Genomic DNA, 20444 nt, shown 5'->3' with positions numbered 1-20444 from the left:
ATGGTATACATTCATCTTTAGTAGGCTATAGTATACTTCGTACCTCAGGTATCTATGCAGGCATATATTCCCAAACTATAATAGATCGAGTCTGTGCGTCTTTTGCAGTCACCTGGGCATTCTGTAAATGTGCAGAAAACCCCATTTTTTCCAACCTATTTTTACTCATTTATTTTCTCTTATTTTTTTTCTGTTCAGAGGCGATTTATAAGTTCAACCTAAGACATAAAAAAAAAAAAAAAAAAAAAAACGAGGCGGCATATCACCGCCCCTTTCAAAATCTCTTTCCCCCTCCCCCTTCCAAATTCCCGATTTCTCTCTCCAAGAACCTCCTTTTTTTAAATTTTTTTTTTTAACCTTTTACTATCCAGCTTTTGTCGGGTTTTCGAGTCGATCCCCGCAGAACCATAGTGGCTTACATAACCGGGCGCGTTCTCCAGGGCTTATCCACCTATTTTCCCCCTTCCCGAACCTCCATATTCCCTTTCATATTTATCCCCGGTTGATTCGGGTATTTGTTGTCTTTTTATTTGGATTTTGGATTTCCTTATGTCGCCTTAATTAGACTTTATCTCTGCCATCCTGTCAGGATCCAGACTTGCCAGTGAGTGATCCTGAGTATCTCCAAATTCTACCCATCTTCATAATCCTCAGGCTATATATGTGTTTTTAATGTTAGTATGAACTAATTTATGTAGGCCACAATGGCTAGCGCGGACGAGACTCTCGCGGCTGCGACTGCCTTGCTGCAGAACTTGGCAAGAGACGAATCTATCCCCGGTTCCTCTTCGCCCCCATTTGATTTTCAACTATCCAACGGTATCAAGTTGGCCAAACTTCCCGGAGAGAACAGTCCCACCAAGGCAGCCTTCGAGGCCGAGCTTGAGGCCCTGGTGCGCCGCGTGCACCATCTGGAATTCCAAGCTGTCAGTCACCACAATTTCCAACAGCAGGCGGACCCCCACCAGACCACCCCGTCTGCTGAAGAAACCAGCGAGAGGAATTTCTTGAGGACATTTGGGCTCTCTCGCTTGTCGTCCAGTCAAGATTCTGACTCTCTGTCACAGCAGCAAAAAACGATACCGGTTCCCGCGGCCGACGAACCACCCCTGGGAGAAATTGACGACGAATCCGACGAAGAAGATGATAACGGCACCCGTGTCGTGCGGGAGGAGGATATTAGCTTCCTCCGCAACCATGTGCAAAAGCAGGCCGAGGAGATAAGCAGTCAAAAGGATATTATCGCCCAGGTTCGCGACGAACTGCAAAAACAGGAAGAGCACACCCGCCGTGCTCTTACCAAGGTCGAAAATGAAGACGTCGTTCTGCTCGAACGCGAGTTGCGCAAGCATCAGCAGGCCAACGAGGCCTTCCAGAAAGCTTTGCGTGAAATCGGTGGCATCATCACTCAAGTCGCCAACGGTGACCTGTCCATGAAGGTCCAAATTCACCCGCTGGAAATGGACCCCGAAATCGCCACCTTCAAACGAACAATTAACACTATGATGGATCAACTTCAAGTCTTCGGTAGCGAAGTCTCTCGTGTCGCACGCGAAGTCGGTACTGAAGGAATACTCGGTGGACAGGCCCAGATCACTGGCGTCCATGGTATCTGGAAAGAGCTTACGGAGAACGTCAACATTATGGCCAAGAACTTGACAGATCAAGTGCGAGAAATTGCCGCCGTGACTACCGCTGTCGCTCATGGCGATCTTAGTCAGAAGATTGAGAGTCGAGCCCAAGGTGAAATTCTGGAGTTGCAACAGACTATCAACACCATGGTAGACCAACTCCGAACGTTTGCAACAGAAGTTACTCGAGTCGCGCGTGATGTTGGTACGGAAGGTGTACTGGGAGGACAAGCGCAGATAGAGGGTGTGCAGGGCATGTGGAACGAACTCACGGTTAATGTCAACGCCATGGCCAACAACCTTACCACGCAAGTGCGAGATATTGCTACCGTCACAAAGGCCGTTGCCAAGGGTGATCTCACGCAGAAGGTCCAGGCCAACTGTAAGGGAGAAATCGCAGAGCTGAAGAATATTATCAATTCCATGGTCGACCAACTACGACAATTCGCACAAGAAGTCACCAAGATTGCCAAGGAAGTCGGTACCGATGGTGTTCTTGGAGGCCAAGCTACTGTGAATGATGTCGAAGGAACGTGGAAGGATTTGACAGAAAACGTCAACCGCATGGCCAACAACCTGACCACGCAGGTGCGTGAGATTGCGGACGTCACCACCGCAGTCGCCAAGGGTGATTTGACCAAAAAGGTCACTGCCAACGTACAAGGAGAAATCCTCGACCTCAAGAGTACCATTAATGGCATGGTGGATCGTCTCAACACCTTTGCTTTCGAAGTCAGCAAAGTGGCCCGTGAGGTCGGCACAGATGGTACCCTCGGCGGTCAAGCCAAGGTGGACAACGTGGAAGGAAAATGGAAGGATTTGACGGACAATGTGAACACCATGGCGCAGAATTTGACGTCTCAGGTCCGAAGTATATCCGATGTCACACAAGCTATTGCCAAGGGTGACTTGAGCAAAAAGATTGAAGTGCATGCTCAGGGAGAGATTCTCACGCTAAAAGTCACCATCAACCACATGGTGGGTCGACTGGCTAAATTCGCTACGGAGCTGAAGAAGGTCGCCCGAGATGTCGGTGTTGACGGCAAGATGGGTGGACAGGCTAACGTGGAGGGTATTGCGGGTACTTGGAAGGAAATTACCGAGGACGTGAACACCATGGCCGAGAACCTGACATCACAAGTCCGCGCTTTCGGTGAAATTACCGATGCCGCAACCGACGGTGACTTCACCAAGTTGATCACGGTCAATGCCTCTGGTGAAATGGACGAGTTGAAGCGGAAGATCAATAAGATGGTTTCCAACCTACGGGACAGTATTCAGCGAAACACTGCCGCTAGGGAGGCTGCCGAACTCGCCAATCGCACCAAGTCAGAGTTCTTGGCCAACATGTCCCACGAGATCAGAACGCCTATGAACGGTATCATTGGAATGACCCAGTTGACGTTGGATACGGATGATCTCAAGCCATACACCCGAGAAATGCTAAATGTCGTGCACAACTTGGCGAACAGTTTGTTGACCATCATTGATGACATTCTGGATATTTCTAAGATCGAAGCCAACCGCATGGTCATTGAGAGCATTCCATTCACTGTCAGAGGTACTGTCTTCAATGCTCTCAAGACATTGGCTGTCAAGGCCAATGAGAAGTTCTTGAGTTTGACCTATCAAGTTGACAACACCGTTCCTGATTATGTCATTGGTGATCCATTCCGTCTCCGCCAGATCATTCTTAATCTTGTTGGAAACGCTATCAAGTTCACCGAGCATGGTGAGGTCAAGCTCACTATCCGAAAGTCGGACAGAGAACAATGCACGACCAACGAATATGCCTTTGAATTCTCCGTGTCTGACACAGGCATTGGAATTGAAGAGGATAAGCTTGATCTTATTTTTGACACCTTCCAACAAGCTGATGGCTCAACCACTCGTAGATTTGGTGGCACTGGACTGGGATTGTCGATTTCCAAGCGCCTTGTCAATTTGATGGGCGGTGACGTTTGGGTCACTTCCGAATATGGACATGGAAGTACTTTCCACTTCACCTGTGTGGTGAAACTCGCAGACCAGTCTTTGAGCGTCATCGCCAATCAGCTCTTACCGTACAAGAACCACCGGGTGTTGTTCATCGACAAGGGTCAGAACGGTGCCCAAGCTACCAACGTCATGAAGATGCTGAAGAAAATTGACCTCGAGCCGTTGGTTGTACGGAACGAGGAACATGTTCCCCCACCCGAGATCCAGGATCCTTCTGGCAAGGAATCAGGCCATGCCTACGATGTTATTATTGTTGACTCAGTAGACACGGCTCGTGTATTGCGGACGTTTGATGAGTTCAAGTACATTCCGATTGTTTTGGTCTGTCCTTTGGTGTGCGTGAGCTTGAAGTCGGCTTTGGACCTTGGTATTAGTTCATATATGACTACCCCGTGTCAACCGATTGATCTTGGCAATGGCATGTTGCCGGCCTTGGAAGGCCGGTCGACGCCGATCACCACCGACAACTCACGTTCATTCGATATTCTTCTAGCGGAGGATAACGACGTGAACCAGCAACTTGCAATGAAGATTCTCCAGAAGCATAACCACAACGTGTTTGTTGTCGGTAATGGCTTGGAAGCTGTTGAAGCTGTCAAAAAACGTCGTTACGATGTTATTTTGATGGATGTTCAGATGCCAGTCATGGGTGGCTTTGAAGCCACCGGCAAGATCCGTGAGTACGAACGCGAGAGCGGACTTCAACGAACACCGATTATCGCGCTCACTGCCCATGCCATGTTGGGTGATCGGGAGAAGTGTATCCAGGCTCAGATGGACGAGTACTTGTCCAAGCCGCTCAAGCAAAACCAGATGATGCAAACTATCCTCAAATGTGCTACCCTTGGTGGGTCACTATTGGAGAAGAGCAAGGAATCTAGGATTTCGAGCAGCGGGGAAATGCACCCCAACTACTCAATGTCTGAGAACCAACAGCCGCCGCCACCACAACAACAACGGTCAAAGCAGCAGCCATTGCCGTCCCCTCGCCCGGTTGTAGATTCCCGGTCTATCACAAGCTCTGGACCCATTACCCGAGGGAGTGTGGTTAGTCCGTTGGAAGAGAAAGAAGAGATGATCGACGAGCGGGTACGTTAGCTGTATGTTCAGAACCGAAGTCTCAAAACAGCCTAGCTAATTCTTTTTCCAGGCATTGCTACGATCCAACAGTACATGAGTTTAGCATATTTATTTCCCATGCAGATGATTTCGATGCGACTATACCCTGTCTATATGAGTCTCATCTACTCTACTTTTGTCTACTTCATACCCACCTGCGTCTTTCCCCCATCTATTATGATATTCCGTCATCAACCTCTACCATTGCATTCGCTGTTTTTCTCTCGTTTTCATTTCTCCTCCTCTTGGAGATGGTGTTTTGGCGCAGTCTATGATAGGACCTGGTTTGATCTATATGGAAGGATGACCGGGGAGTTTTCGCTTACCAGAGAGGCGCTATGTTCTTTTTACCTCTTTCTCTACCTCTTTCTCTACCTCTTTCTCTCTCTTTCTCATCTAGCCTCTCGCTTTTTCGTCTGACCCCCTCAGCATCTTCTTGCCGTGAATTCTTGTATTGTATTTAGTTTTGCTACTGATCATATCAAGCGCGGCACAGGAACACCGCTCAATTTCTTCAAAGTCTTTTCTTGTCTATCATTCTTGCGTATCTATCTCCCGTCTAGCTCGCAGATCATCTAACTTCCAGCTATCTCTCAATCTATCCATCTCTTCTGGACTACCTATTTTGACTAATCCAACGCTGTTTCCCGCGCTCAACTCATTCATGGTATACCTGACGACCTCAATTCTTCTTTTATGAGCATGTGTCAAAATGTGATATCTCCCTTGCTGTTGCCTTGGCCGCGGCTATTGCTCCACATCTCAGCAATCCCTTGAAGGCTTTGTTTTTGGGCTTCAACCTCCCACCAACATGGTCGACTGCGCAGCCAAAAATGACAAGCATGTTCTCTGTAGGGACCAAAACTGCGAGTGTCCGGTCTTGGTATTATTTACTACAGTGGAGGTCAGCAGCTCAGATTCAGGAGCAGGCCGGGAAGCGGATATATTACTCAAGTGACAACAGTAGCGACGAATGCAGGGTACGACCTATCGCGCAGCTTAACTAGAATCTACAGGTTTATATGGATTGAGGCCTCGAGTTTATTTCGCGGTCTATAGCAGAGGGGCTGGTAGGGCCAACTAAGATCACATTGTTGATAGCCCTGGAGATGGCGTACAAGGGAGGGTTACAATAGATTTGCCTAGATAGGATATTTGTTGGGGTCGTTCTCCAAAGATCTCATTATGGTCGTTGACCACTCTGGTCACTGCACTACTGACTAGCAACCTATGTAACATTGTGGGTCATTGTAAACATTTTTTTTATTAGCCTCCCAAGCAACAAGAGGCTAACAGCCCACTGGATATGAGATATGATGAAAAACATTGATTGCTTTTAAAACACCAAAGCATGCCCAACTCCGAAAATCTGCGTGTTGCAGGAACCGTGTCGTATCTGAAGAAGCATGAAAACAACATTGAAAAGAAAAAATAGAGACCCAGGAGAAAATTTAGTCGATATCCATCTGCTCCTCGACTCCGCCATCCACCAACAACTTGCTCTTCTGCTTCTGGCGAATTCTCTCCTCGCCGTGGACTCTGTTGGCAACCTTGCTCTGCTCGGCCACCATGGGTAGACCCTCCTCGCGCTCCCGGAGTTCCTTCCGGATGAGGTGCTCGCCCGTGTTGACGACCTTGCGGTCTGCCTCGCGCTGGCGCTCGCGGGCGAGTTTGCCGGCCAAGCGGCGTTTTGTGAACACACGCTCGCGGCGGGTTCTGATCTCCTCCACTCTCTCCATGGCGGAGATGGTAGCAGCCATAAGGTTGCGGTCGTACTTGACGGGGACGTTTCTCTTCTTGGCGAACTGGGAGAGGACGAGCGATGAATCCACGATCATCTCCTTTCCGCGAGAGGCACGGTGAGTCTTGGTCCACTTCAGCTTGCGGGGCTGACGCTTCATCTTGAAGTTCTTGTGGCACTTGGACCGACAGAAGCGGAATTGTCGGGCATCGTTGCGGACGAATGTGATGCCCTTACTCGGGAAGGCCGGGCGGGAACAGAAGTGACAAGTTTCAACACTGCCGATCAAAATAACATCAGTATTCCGTAGAACATGTACGGACAAAAATTAACTGCAAAACTTACCGCATGGTTGTAGAGTGGTGTTGGTTATGTCTTCGTTGAGTCGCAAGAAACTTTTTCTGTAGCTTGGGCCTGAATGGTGGAGCAGACCACGCTAACCCCTTTTGGGGCACCTGCGCTGACTTTTCTATCCCGGCGCCTCCTCGTCCATTCCCCGGTCCAACTAACTTGATCTCCTTCCGCGACCTCTCTATCTTCAGTCTACAAAATGGCCTCTGCTCTTGCTATTGGATTTGGCATTGCCACAACCGCCTTTTTGGTGAGTCAAAAAGTCATTGTTCAGCAGCACGGAATTAACGTATTGTCTACAGGGCCGCGCCGGTCTGGTCGCCTACCGCCGCTCTAAGGGAGGATTAAACGCTGCTGGAAAGGCATTCTATAAGGGGTTCGTGAACATTTTATTATCTTATGGCTATATGGGATATTGACTAACGCCGTGTTTGCAGAGGATTCGAACCGCGCATGAACCGTCGGGAAGCCTCCCTGATTCTACAACTTGCGTAAGTGGTAGCGACAAACTTTTGATATGCCGGAACTGACAATATTCCTCAGTGAGCGAACTTTGACCAAGGAGAAGATCCGCAAGAACCACCGCCAGCTCATGTTGCTCAACCACCCCGATCGCGGCGGCAGTCCATACTTGGCCACCAAGATTAACGAAGCGAAGGAATTCCTCGACAAACATGCTTAAGACTTTGCCGATGTGGCATTAACTTCTCTTTTCTCTGGCAACGACCTTCGGGCGACGATGGAAAAGCGAATTTAGGCCTCGACATTGACAAACTGGTCATCATATTTTGGGCACATAGCGTGGCGTTGGTTTGGCATTTACAAGATCGGAGGAACAGGACTGCTCTTTACGAACCTTGTTGTATTATATGTACTGTTTTCACATATCCCTACGAGATCGCCGCTCTTCGTTGAATGTACTTTTATTACTATCCATCTATCCGACATACATATCCAGCACCTCAGAACCGGCAATCCCCGGTACCATATCAGATCATACCTCTACCAAACTGTCGATCTCTGCGACTTTTATGTATGTAAGACCAAACTCACAAGGTCAACCTCTGGACAGTAACAAGCACGTAGCCCCAAGGCTCACCTAAGGTTGCAAAAGACTGTGATGGGCACGGGATCCGTCCTACCCCATATAAAACGCCACATACCATTTTGACAACATACAATTTTCACAAGGATTATCATCCTACTCCGCATACAAATAGTGCAAAATGCCTTTGATCGGCGCAAAGAGAGTGTGGATTAAAAGAGATTGAACGGAAGTTAATGCTCCTGTTATCCGGATCGGACGAAATCGACCGTAAATTCAAAGTTCTGCTCGGCGGTCGGGTTTCGGGGGTTCCGTCATGCCACTAAATATCTTCAAGGCAACTGTATATCGTTCCTTTTACAGGGTTATCATATTTGCCTGTTCTCGAACACGTGTGGTTGAGTCATTTCTTACCTAAAGTCCCAAACTCAAGTGCTCACGCCCTGTGATTTCATTGTCAACCTTCGCAAAGATTCTATCCTTCCATGCGTCATTCATTCCTATAATCCATAGCGCACTCTCTCCTTTCTCAGGGGGTGGGGGAAAAAGCTCTGCGCCGAGTCGCTGCACCCTGCAGTATCGCTCATCACTTATCACCGCCATTACCTCTACTCTGCGGAGTTTCTGCTGTCCCTCAAACGCAAAATGGATGGGTTAGGGGACGGCGATATGGGCTTCGACCCGCCTCCTATGATGAACCAGACACCACAACTATTCGGCTACGATAATTCTCAGATGCAGGCGGGGTCTATGTACGATGATTCGTCATTGGGCGCGGGAGACGAGACAAACGATGCGAAGAGGCGGAGGATCGCGAGGGTGAGGATCATTACCCGTTGCAGATCTTGGGAATACGTCTAATGAGCGAACAGGCATGCGATATGTGTCGGAAGAAGAAGATTAAATGCGACGGGAAAATGCCAAAATGCTCACACTGCATCAACTACAAAACGGAATGCATCTTCACCCAAGTGGAAAAGAAGCGGAATCCTCCTAAAGGGTGTGTCTACTTTTATACTTCATTGCATACATTTCTATATCTGACTCGGATGTTTCTTGGATAGAGCGAAATACATCGAAGGGCTTGAAAACCGACTGGGCCGGATGGAGTCGTTGTTGCGTTTGTCGGGTCTTTTGTCAGAAGAAGATGGCGGCAAGACAGATCTTGGTACATTGGAGAAGCGGCTAGCGGATCGAACGAATGCGCTGAACACAGCAAAAAACTCCAACAAGTTTATGGCTCAAGCAGCCGCAACCCAACAGGCCCCGAGCTCCCACCAAACCACACCTCGTATGGACTCCATCTCCAGTCCTCAGACAGCCGCTACGTCACCAGAGTCGCAAAAGTCCGAGACTGAAGTCGAGGCACTGTCGGATATGATGTGCTCTTTGGTGACAAATAACTGTGGGGAGACTCGGTATATCGGTAGGTATTGATATGCAACTGTTTCGGGCCGGTTTGTTAACATTCTCACAGGATCCTCATCTGGCTTTTCCATATTTTCCCCAAAGGGTATTCAATGGGTCAATGAGAAAACCGGCGACACATCCTTCCAGGACATGATCTCATCAGCATATGTCGATGACAATAAATGGATGTACTGGAAACCAGAGATCTTCAGCGATATCTTCGCAAGGCGTGTGTTCAAGCCTCTACCACCAAAGGAAGAAGCTCTTTCTCTGTTCAAGGATTTCTTTGAAAACTTCAACTGTGTGTTCCCATTGTTCCACGAAGCAACATTTATGCACTTGGTGGAACGGCAATACTCGCGCGATCCCTACGAGGGTTCGGGCTGGTGGGCAAGTATAAATGTTGCCCTGGCAATCTCTCACAGGCTACGAGTTATGAGTAACTTGGTGCCACACGAAGAAGACAAAAAAGCCTGGCTTTATTTGAAGAACGCCATGGGAGTTCTGACAGAGCTCACAATGCGTAACACTGATCTACTGAGTGTGCAGGCGCTATTGGGCATGGTAATGTGTCCTACTCTGCTTTTGGTGACTTTGTCTAACCTACTGTTCTAGTCGCTCTTTCTTCAAGGGACCCCTAATCCACAACCTGCTTTCTTCCTAGTCGCGGCGGCGATTCGACTTTCCCACAGCATTGGTTTACACAAACGTGGTTCTGGCTTTGGCCTCAACGTGGTCGAAGTTGAGCAGCGGAAAAGAGTCTTCTGGATCGCCTATCTTCTTGATAAAGAGTATGATCCCCCGCTTTCAGAAACACAAACACCCTTATTATAATACTGACCAATTCTTTAGCATCTGTCTACGCTCTGGTCGACCACCAGTACAAGATGACGATGATATGAATGTCGAGCTGCCAAGCGAAGATCCGCCAGACAATGTTGGAAATGTGCCATTATCTGATGGTAGAAGCAAGTTCAACCTATTCCGGTCACTGTGTGAATTTGCCACCATTGAAAGCAGAGTATACAAGCGACTTTATTCTGCTAAAGCATCGAAACAATCAGACGGTGAATTGCTCAATACAATCGGCGAGCTTGACAAAGAGTTGGAAGACTGGAAAGACAGCATTCCTATCGACTTCCGCCCCGAATATGAAATCCAAGCTACCCACACTCCCCTCATCATCCACATGGTTGTTCTACATTTTGCTTACTACAATTGCTTGACAACCATTCATCGGATGTCGGTTCATCACGGGTATTGGACAAGCCGTCTGTCCAACTATGCTATACAGGGGTTGAATGCACGGCCCTTGAACCCCAGGGTATTCTTGTCGGCAGTTTTGTGTGTCACTGCTGCCAGAGCATCGATTAATCTAATCAAGTATATCCCACAAGGAGACTTTGCTTGTGTTTGGTAAGTTTCAGGGAATCGTGGGAGCAAACAGCTGCTAACTCGATATTAGGCTGATTCTCTACTACCCGGTGTCTGCCCTCGTAACACTTTTTGCCAACATCCTCCAGAACCCCAACGATGTTCGTGCTCGATCCGATGTTAAATTAATGAGCGTGGTCGTCAGCTTCCTATCCACCCTAGTCTCCGACGAATCCAATGGCAGCATCAAGCGTATGCTAGGTCTCTGCGGTGAGTTTGAGAGAATTGCCAAGGTGGTCTTGGATAAAACCGAAAAAGAGTCTCAATCGCGAAAGAAACGCAAGAATGCAGAGGGAGAAGATTCTGCAGACGCAACCCAAGAACATCCCGCAACTGCACCCTCCGCCAAACGTACACAAGCACCACCAACCTCCACATCCTTCTCTCCTTCCATGTTTACCAACCCTACGGCTGCAGCCCCCTCGTCCGGCACAGAAGGGCCATTCCCGGGGTCCACAATGCCACCGACAAGTGGCCTTCCCGCTGACCTCCCAAGCAATGTCCATGCCATGTCTGGCCTTGGGCAGGAGTTCTCAGACATGCTGGGTCCTGATCAAATGGGAAATGTTGGATTCTCCGACCAACACTCATTCAGTGCCAGCCCTGGTATGACACCATTCCAGCAGCCGTTTGTCCCACAAGATCTCTGGCAGATGCCAATGACAATCGAGTGGGACTGGGCGGATATGTCCACCAACTTCCCTCCTTTTGATGGAGCTGGTCTGGGCGGACCGCTGCCTGGGCAGTGATAATGAGTGTATGATGAACTAGAGTCTCATCTATCGTGTTATGTAGCTCATGTCGGTGGGATTATTGTTTCCAGTGATATCTCTTCGCACCAAACCATCTCCATACCTCTTGTATATTGATGCGCTCTTACTATTTCGAAACCATCCCGAGGTCTTTATGAGTGACCAGGAGAATCATGGGTTTCCATTACGCAGCGAATGGCGCAAAGGTGGGCCCTATTTATAGGGAATAAATTTGTACAGACAGGTCTCCAATCAAATTCAAATCAATATTACACAATTTAATTCAACGACGTAAATCATAAACAACGGCTTTAAAGGAACTCACGGCTTTAAGCTAATTCCATCCGGCACCTAGACATGCGCTTCTGATGACTCATCCGGATCGGCGAAAATTTAGAACCGACTGGAACCACACGGCGTCACCTAGGACTTGGATGCCCTAGAGCTTCTCAACTCCCAGCTCAATTCTTCCTCCTCACGCCTAATCTTGATGGATTGTGATATCATCCATTACTCCTAAACTCGATTGACCATCTTTTACCCCCGCCCTCGAAGCCCTCGGGGCTCCCATTCCTCGACCATGGCTACCTTACTCCGACGGCCAGGCAATCTCGCTCGCTACTCGAGGACAGTCGCGGAATCTACCCGTCGCACGGGGCTGGCTTCCCTGCGTGTGCGACCATCAAGACTCTCATCTCTGGTTCTATCAAGCCGCGCTAGAACCTACGCTACACAAGGTCCGACACCCCCCGACGACAACAGCCGGAACAATGAACATCAAACAAACAAGCCAAAGTCAGCTTTGACTGAAGCTGAATTGGAACGTGTGGACGAATGGCTGGAAGGGATGGATCCGGTGGGCCGTAAGCAGATCCGAAACCACCTTATGAGCCATGGACTTCCACCGGAGGTCAGGAAATACCTCGATCGGAATCAACCAACGACATTGATGGATCGTATTAAGATGATGCGGTTCCTGTGGCAAGCCACAACCTCCGACGTTGCACTGGAAGAGTGGCTAAAGAAATACGAACCTGATGCTAAAGAGTTAGCAAGAAAGCGCGGTATCTCAGACTTGCACAACCCCGCTGAGAAACGTGACGAAGAATCCAGCCTCCGCTTCAATAAGGACTCAGAACAGGAGCAACAAGGGCAACAACCGGCAAAGCAGGGCGAACAGCAATCCAGCTCACAACCGCCAAAGGATCCCAAGCAAGACAAGGATCCCAAGGAGGAAAAGGATACCAAGCAAACGCAAGGTCCCAATAAGGATCAACAACAACAGAAGAAGCAACAGGGCGACAAGAAGGGCAAGGTGCCCCCGAACATGGGCAAGGTCCTCGAGTTCCGCTTCGATCCCGTTTCTTTCTTCGTTACCGCCCTCGTCACATATTACGCCTACCGCAGCTTCTTCCCCGGTGATGCTGGAGGCAGAGAAATCACCTGGCAAGAATTCCGGGCGAACTATCTCGAGAAGGGCCTTGTGGAGAAATTGACCGTCTTGAACCGCACCAAGGTTCGGGTTGACCTCAACGGCGAAGCTGCGGCCCAACCCGATTCAAATGGTCAGCCTGCCTCCTATGTCTTCTTCAGTATTGGTTCTGTCGACAGCTTTGAGATGAAGATCGAGGCAGCTCAGAACGAACTGGGTATTCCATCGCATGAACGCATCCCTGTCGCCTATCACGACGAAACCCCATGGGGCGGCGTCTTGATGTCATTAGCTCCTACTCTTCTCTTCCTTGGTGGTGTCTTCTGGATGTCACGTCGTGCCGGTGGCGGCGCCGGCGGCCAGAGTGGAATCTTTGGCATCGGCAAGAGCCGTGCCAAACGCTTCAATCACGAGACTGATATCAAGACTAAGTTCGCCGACGTTGCGGGTATGGACGAAGCTAAGGTTGAGATCATGGAATTCGTTAGCTTCCTTCAGCAACCCGAGCGGTTCGAGAAGCTAGGTGCAAAGATCCCCCGTGGTGCCATTCTCTCAGGTCCTCCCGGTACTGGTAAGACATTGCTTGCTAAGGCCACTGCTGGTGAATCTGGCGTGCCTTTCTACAGTGTCAGTGGTTCGGAGTTCGTCGAAATGTTTGTCGGTGTTGGTCCCTCTCGTGTCCGCGATCTCTTCGCCAATGCCCGGAAGAACACCCCCTGCATTATCTTCATTGATGAAATCGATGCCATTGGAAAGTCTCGAGCAAAGTCGAACGTTGGTGGTGGAAACGATGAGCGTGAAAGCACTCTCAACCAGATTCTCACTGAGATGGATGGTTTCAACACCTCTGAGCAAGTGGTCGTCCTGGCTGGTACCAACCGACCGGATGTTCTCGACAAAGCCCTCATGCGTCCCGGACGGTTCGACCGACACATCTCCATTGATCGACCTACCATGGACGGTCGTAAGCAGATTTTCCGTGTTTACTTGAAGAAGATTGTCACCGACGAGAACCTGGAGTACATGGAGGGCCGACTTGCCGCTCTGACTCCCGGTTTCGCTGGTGCTGATATCGCCAACTGCGTCAACGAGGCTGCTCTTGTTGGTAAGTTTTTATGCATAGTCTCTTCGCTGTATTTTATCAAAGCTAACAATTCCCCTCTGCAGCTGCCCGTGGAAACGCAGACAAGGTTGTCATGAAACACTTCGAGCAAGCCATCGAACGAGTCGTTGGTGGGTTGGAAAAGAAGTCCCTTGTCCTCTCTCCCGAGGAAAAGCGGACCGTCGCTTACCACGAGGCTGGCCACGCTATCTGCGGTTGGTACTTCAAGTGGGCTGACCCGCTGCTGAAGGTGTCGATCATCCCTCGCGGACAAGGCGCACTGGGATATGCGCAATACCTCCCCGCTGGTGGCGACACATATCTGATGAACGTCAACCAGATGATGGACCGCATGGCCATGACTCTGGGTGGCCGTGTCAGCGAAGAGATACACTTTGACAGCGTTACTAGCGGTGCTAGTGATGACTTCAACAAAGTCACTCGCATGGCTACTGCCATGGTGACTAAGTTCGGCATGTCGTCCAAGCTTGGTTACATCTACTACGAGGATGACGGACAACAGCAACTCCACAAGCCTTTCTCTGAGGATACTGCCCGCTCTATTGATTTGGAGGTTCGCCGTATCATCGACGAGGCCCACAAGCAGTGCCGCGACCTCCTGACCGAGAAGAAGAAGGAGCTCGGTATTGTTGCCGAAGAGCTTCTGTCTAAGGAGGTTCTTGGGCGCGACGACCTCGTCCGTCTCCTTGGCCCGCGCCCCTACCCCGATTCTGGCGAGTTCGCCAAGTACTTTGATGGCACGGGCGGCAAGACCATTGCTCCACCGGACTTCCAGGACCCCGAACAAACCGCTGGTAAGGATGGCCGGGATGAGACACCTATCCCTCCTTCATAGGTTAGGGGACTGTGCTTATTTGCATCCTTGCGCTTTGGTTTGGTTGTGGTTCAATTTTGGGGGGCATGATATCACTGTAGCCTCTCTTTTTGTATTTATCGATTGCATCTCCCGTTTCTTCTCCCCTCTCATCTTCTCTTTTCGTCTACTCTCACCCACAACACCTTACCCTCCTTCCTCCTCTCGTGCTCAATAAGAAGATCGTTTCCCTTTTTTTTATTTTCTCTCATTTGTCCCCCTGTTCATCTCCGTGCCCGAGTGGATCTGTACAATTTGTACTGAGTGTATGATAGGGAGTTTTATTGAAACATGTCTTAGATTGGAAGTTCATGTCTCTCTTACACGTAAATATTGTTGAATCGCCGCCGTAAAAACCACCGAGGAACGTTGAATCAGAGTCATTGGCTAATAATGTATCCAAGTCTGCTTTGATAGCAATGACACATTCAAGACGTGCGAATGTCTTACGCTTTATATCCCCAATTACTCCGTTTGAGGCATGTCTAAAACACCTCCAAGAAATTGACTCAATTTAAGACTTCTTTATTATGAATGCAAAGCTAGTGCATACAAACCTACAAAGAGACTCAAGGCGAAGAGGACAAACGACCCAGCTATGAAGATGACATTGATCTATATAGGTGAAAGAACTCAAGACTAATCATGATCATAGTTATCATAATCAAGTTATTGGCAATATAGTTCAATCCCCCAAACCCTGCAGCGAAGACGATATCCCGATTCTACCGTCCAGACCGTTTGAAAGAAAATCTTCTCGGCCCTGAGAACTATAAGGATTGGGCGGACCGAATGATGAAGAAGCTTGAGCAATGCGGCGGATTGTGGATCACTAATACTGATATGGAGATACCGGCGCACCACAGCTTGGGCACACAACGCATCTAGCCTAACCTGAATCTTTGGATGATGGTTGTCAGCAACGTCTCACAGCCCATACGACGAGAACTGTGTGCTTCAAAGGCATTGGATGCACAGCAGGCATGGCAATTTCTGGAGAAGACATATGGAAGAGACGTTCCCATGAAGATGCGTTCAGTCCAGGGCTTACGTGACATCATGGGTATTAGGTATGACAAGTGCGTGTCACTGAAAGAATACATAGAGAAGATGGTGTTGTGCAGCCGAGCGATTCAATGTAACCGCGGAGTGAAAGGCCGTGACGACGGAGGGCAAGATAATGGCCGGAGAAAGAACCGCAACCGCTCAAGAAGTAGGGATGAAACTAACGAATGGCTATGGTGCCAGTTCATCTTGGTGAATCTTGGTCCGGAGTGGGAGTGCTGGGTCTCTGAGCTGGTGGGGAAATTTGAAGATAAAGAGAAAATGAATGCTGCAATATGCACCTTCAGAGGACTCTTCCCAGTCATCGAAGCAGAACAGGCACGCCGCGTTCAAGCTTCTCGTTACTCGAAGAATTGAGGTGCGTGACCATGTGCTAAAAAGACCTGTCAACAGATATCCATGTTTCCAGTTCGTTGCAATGAGTGATTAGTGCCTGGAAAAATTAGAAAATTGTGTGCAATTTGTCAAAATCGATAGATTTCAGAGGTCCCAAGAAAACGTATAAAATCACAAAAAAACATGTCCACCCATCTGGTATATATTCCTTCATCTGCTTATATATCAACCCACAAATCAAGTGCTCTTCTTGCTAGCCTTCTTGGTCTTCTTCGCCTTGACGGATAGGCGAGGGATAAACCTGCCAACGCGAGCCTGGTAGTCGCTGTATTCGGGGTACTTGCCAGCGGTGATAGCCTCGGTTATACGCACGCTACACTGGAAGACAGCAAGGTATCCCAAAACGCCCAGACCGGCCCAGTTGAAGTAAGTCTCGGTGCGGTAACAGGACCACGCATACATGGTCAACCAAAAGGCCTGCTCGGCAACGAAATTGGGGTGTCGCGACCAAGACCAGAGGCCGCTGACAACAAAGCCCCGCTCAAGATCTTCGGCGGAGAACTGGTCCTTGTAGGGCTCGGGAATGCGCGCGTTGGTTTGGTACTCCTTCTTAGCAGACTGGAACTTCCACTGCTGCCCGTCGGCGAAGAATTCAATAATGATAAAGAAAAACGCAGCACGGGAGAAGGCCAAGTCGGGAAGGCCAAAGACCTCGGTTCCTTGGTTGTATGCGGCGACAACAAAGATGTAGGTCGGAGCGGTGATGAAAAGGAGCAACAGCGACTGAGCGATTGCAATGAATCCGAGGTTGAGGAGCATGAACAAGAAGCTATTGTTCACTTTAGAGCGCACGATCTCCCAGCGGTAATCTTCCGAGCCGATCGAATAGCCTCCTTTGCGCCAGTAGTTGAAAGTCAAGCGAACCTATCCCATAACTCGAGTCAGCATATGTCAAAACTCGGATGTAGAGCCAACTCACACTCCAGAGAACACTGATGACAGCGATTGTATCCACAGTCTGGGTCTGGATGCCGGACAAACGAGCCCAGAGGGCGAAATGCACATTATACAGCGCAGGGAGAATGCTCCAAAACCGGTCTACTTGTGACCAGTTTCGGTTGATCTCGGCCGCGATGAAAAATAGACCAGCCAGGACTCCACAGAGCGCAAGCGCAGAGACGAAGGGGTTGGTAGCTAGATAGACGGCTCGCAAGCTATACACATCGCTACCAGCTTCGCGCAAACTGTCGGGCAGCCATTGCAGCTGAGACAAGTAAGGGGAAACGGTGAGCTCAAATGAGGTATAATCCAAAAGGGACTCCACACGAGGAAGTGGTAGAGATGCCATTGCTGTGCTCCGTACTATATATCGTCAAAAGGCCACGGGAGAAAAGACAAACAAAACCTTTGGCAGTGTTTGCTGTGGAGATGGACGGGTAGATTTACCCATTGGGAATAGCGTTCCTAGATGGGAATAGCGTGTTCCAAAGTATTATGTGCCTCAGGCACCACAGCGCGTCTCAGGCATCGAATCTCTTCGCGCCCGAATCATTCCAGAACAAGATGTGATCGACATGACATTCAAGGCCACCACCACTATGAACCCCATGTGATCAAGATCGGGGCTCGATCATGGCTCGTAAAATTCTATGTGTGGCTGAGAAACCTGCCATTGCTCGCACAGTGGCCACTCACTTATCGGGAGGTTCTTTTCAAACAGTGGGTTCCCTTTTGAATAATTCTGATGATCCAGCTAACATAGAACCTAGCGTGCGATTCGTGGGAATCAATATGTGAAAAACTATGAATTTGATTTCGATTTTGGTGGTGCCTGGGGCAACTGCTCGGTCACCATGACCAGCGTAGTGGGCCATCTAACTGGCCTGGACTTTGATCGCCAGTACAAAGGCTGGCAGTCATGTCCTCCAGGGGTACTATTTGAGGCTCCTGTGCAAGAGACTGTTGATAAGGTGGGCAAATACTCCTCAGCTATCTTGCCTGCATGCTAACGTCTTCACTAGGACAAGCTACCAATTGCGGATAATATCCGGGACCAAGCCAAGTATTCCAAAGCCCTATTTATTTGGACTGATTGTGATCGCGAAGGCGAGCATATTGGTTCTGAGGTCCGTAACCAGGCAAAAGCAGGAAATGCTCGGATCGAAGTTAAGCGAGCCAAGTTCAGCAACACAGAAAGCGCGTAAGTAATGTTGACTGTTTTAGTGTCTACTCAAACTGATCTGAAGATATAGACATGTTCGTCGGGCTGCTCTAGAGCCAGTCAATCTCGACGAATATCAGGCTAGTGCTGTAGCCGCTCGAATCGAGCTGGATCTTCGAATCGGCGCTGCATTCACCCGCCTACAGACTCTACAACTACAAACAGTGGTGGCAGCCTTGAAGGAAAAAATCATTAGCTATGGTAAGCTGTCAATCATTATAGATACAAGAAAAACATTAACAAGTTAGGATCTTGCCAATTTCCTACTTTAGGATTCGTTGTCGACCGATACTTGAGAGTCAAAAATTTCAAACCAGAAACATTTTGGGGCATCAAGGTCATACTCAGCCGTGAAGGCAAGAAGGTCAACTTTCTCTGGAAGCGGGTACATCTATTTGATCGAGCAGTCGTGACAATGATGTTAGAGCGGTGTTTGGTTGCAAAACAAGCCAAAGTCACAAAAGTGAACCAGAAGCCTACAAGCAAATGGCGACCGTTGCCCTTGACCACGGTAGACCTACAGATGATGGGCAGTCGATTTCTTCGTTTGGACAGTCAGACTATCATGAAGGTAGGGAAACCACTCTCATATTGGATTATATCTAACAAGCTCAAAGGTAGCAGAAGGACTTTACACTAAGGGGTTCATCAGCTATCCCAGAACCGAAACAGACCAGTTTGACAAAGCAATCGACCTGAAGAAATTGATCGAAAAGCAATACCCCGACAACTCATGGGGCCAATACGCTCGAGAGTAAGCTTACTGGACTTGCCTTCCATATACAAAACTAATTCCTATCTAGACTTATTGATGGCAAGTTCAGGACTCCCCGCTCTGGCCGCCACAATGACAAGGCCCATCCACCCATTCATCCTGTCAGTTGGGTCTCACCAAATTCATTGAATGCCAATGAAAAGAAGGTCTATGAATTTGTTGCTCGTCGATTCCTCGCCTGCTGTTCTGATGATGCGAAGGGCCAAAGCACAGCGATTGAGATTCAATATGGTGACGAATCCTTCCATGCCAATGGTCTTGTCGTGTTGGAGAGAAATTACTTGGATGTATACGTCTACGATAAGTGGGAAAGCAGTCAGCAACTTCCCAAGTTTGAGATTGGGGAGCTCTTTGAGCCCACAGAAGCCAATATTTTCGAAGGCAAAACAACTGCTCCGAACTATCTGACTGAGCCCGAGCTTATTGGCCTGATGGATGCCAACGGGATTGGTACAGATGCCACGATGGCGGAGCACATTGCCAAAATCAAAGAACGTGAATACGTCGCCATAAACCAACGAGGCAGTGGCCGCAGCTCAGTGCAAGAGTTTATTCCAACCCGTTTAGGTGTTGCCCTTGTGGAAGGGTATGACAATGTTGTTGAGGGTCTCCCTAACAGTGTGTCTCTCAGCAAGCCGTTCCTTCGCAAGGAAATGGAATTGAACATGCTGCAGATCTGCTCAGGCACCAAGACTCGACAGGAGGTCGTCCAGCAGAGTCTAGACATGTACCGAGAAGTCTTCATTCATACACAGAGGCGCATCAACATGCTAAAATCTGCCTGTCGCAAGTATCTTGTTGAAGAAAATGCATCATGATTGTTAGTCACTTAGAAAAGGCATCATCTAGAATTAATTATTCAATCGATTGTTTTTAAGCCACTGACCAATAGTTAAATCTTTCAAACATTTAAAGAAAAAGAAGAGAAACAAGTCATAAAATTCCCTATTATACAGATACGAAATTAAAATCTTCCCATATCTTAGGGTCAAACCCTGGCCATTGTGCTAAACTAAGCCTCCTTTTCCATTCCTAAGGCCGACAGCTCAATCCAAAGTGTGAATTCCGTGGGGTCTCTCCGCTGTGTTGCATTTGGAAGCTCCATTGATCCGGTCGTTGGTAGGGCTTTTGTTCAAATCAAACTCGGCTGGTTCGCGC

General features: G+C 48.8%; 8 protein-coding genes across 8 annotated transcripts; 6 read left to right on the top strand and 2 right to left on the bottom strand.

Annotated features, from left to right (window-relative positions):
• Nucleotides 1–704: 704 nt before the first annotated feature.
• Nucleotides 705–4806, top strand: tcsC (putative two-component osmosensing histidine kinase (Bos1); the record flags this gene model as incomplete). Its single annotated transcript, XM_057224910.1, has 2 exons — nt 705–4718; nt 4780–4806. 2 exons carry the CDS (start codon nt 705–707, stop codon nt 4804–4806), a joined length of 4041 nt encoding a protein of 1346 aa, XP_057088926.1.
• A 1393-nt stretch (nt 4807–6199) lies between these two features.
• Nucleotides 6200–6839, bottom strand: N7447_000633 (ribosomal eL24 family protein; the record flags this gene model as incomplete). Its single annotated transcript, XM_057224909.1, has 2 exons — nt 6200–6767; nt 6835–6839. The coding sequence occupies 2 exons, from the start codon at nt 6837–6839 to the stop codon at nt 6200–6202; spliced, it is 573 nt and encodes a 190-aa protein (XP_057088925.1).
• A 188-nt stretch (nt 6840–7027) lies between these two features.
• On the top strand, nt 7028–7535 carry pam18 (putative mitochondrial DnaJ chaperone (Tim14)). Its single transcript, XM_057224908.1, has 4 exons — nt 7028–7090; nt 7143–7216; nt 7278–7331; nt 7384–7535. Exons 1-4 carry the CDS (start codon nt 7040–7042, stop codon nt 7520–7522), a joined length of 318 nt encoding a protein of 105 aa, XP_057088924.1. The 5' UTR covers nt 7028–7039; the 3' UTR covers nt 7523–7535.
• Nucleotides 7536–8530: 995 nt separating this feature from the next.
• Nucleotides 8531–11478, top strand: atrR (transcription factor atrR; the record flags this gene model as incomplete). The annotated part of the gene is made up of 7 exons (XM_057224907.1): nt 8531–8704; nt 8758–8885; nt 8950–9311; nt 9363–9859; nt 9911–10086; nt 10148–10711; nt 10761–11478. The coding sequence occupies 7 exons, from the start codon at nt 8531–8533 to the stop codon at nt 11476–11478; spliced, it is 2619 nt and encodes an 872-aa protein (XP_057088923.1).
• Nucleotides 11479–12061: 583 nt separating this feature from the next.
• On the top strand, nt 12062–14871 carry N7447_000630 (ATP-dependent metallopeptidase FtsH/Yme1/Tma family protein; the record flags this gene model as incomplete). The annotated part of the gene is made up of 2 exons (XM_057224906.1): nt 12062–14018; nt 14081–14871. The coding sequence occupies 2 exons, from the start codon at nt 12062–12064 to the stop codon at nt 14869–14871; spliced, it is 2748 nt and encodes a 915-aa protein (XP_057088922.1).
• A 927-nt stretch (nt 14872–15798) lies between these two features.
• N7447_000629 (uncharacterized protein) lies at nt 15799–16311 on the top strand (the record flags this gene model as incomplete). The annotated part of the gene is made up of 1 exon (XM_057224905.1): nt 15799–16311. The coding sequence occupies one exon, from the start codon at nt 15799–15801 to the stop codon at nt 16309–16311; it is 513 nt and encodes a 170-aa protein (XP_057088921.1).
• Nucleotides 16312–16527: 216 nt separating this feature from the next.
• Nucleotides 16528–17638, bottom strand: N7447_000628 (DUF1295 domain protein; the record flags this gene model as incomplete). The annotated part of the gene is made up of 2 exons (XM_057224904.1): nt 16528–17214; nt 17270–17638. The coding sequence occupies 2 exons, from the start codon at nt 17636–17638 to the stop codon at nt 16528–16530; spliced, it is 1056 nt and encodes a 351-aa protein (XP_057088920.1).
• A 505-nt stretch (nt 17639–18143) lies between these two features.
• On the top strand, nt 18144–20104 carry N7447_000627 (DNA topoisomerase 3; the record flags this gene model as incomplete). The annotated part of the gene is made up of 6 exons (XM_057224903.1): nt 18144–18260; nt 18312–18490; nt 18543–18712; nt 18784–19082; nt 19129–19265; nt 19315–20104. The coding sequence occupies 6 exons, from the start codon at nt 18144–18146 to the stop codon at nt 20102–20104; spliced, it is 1692 nt and encodes a 563-aa protein (XP_057088919.1).
• Between the last annotated feature and the right edge of the window lie 340 nt (nt 20105–20444).

Source organism: Penicillium robsamsonii, assembly GCF_028829455.1.
Source record: "Penicillium robsamsonii strain IBT 29466 chromosome Unknown utg000001l_segment0_segment0, whole genome shotgun sequence".
Lineage (NCBI taxonomy): Eukaryota > Fungi > Ascomycota > Eurotiomycetes > Eurotiales > Aspergillaceae > Penicillium > Penicillium robsamsonii.
Note: the sequence above shows the minus strand (reverse complement) of the source record. Positions and strands in the feature narration are given on the sequence as shown.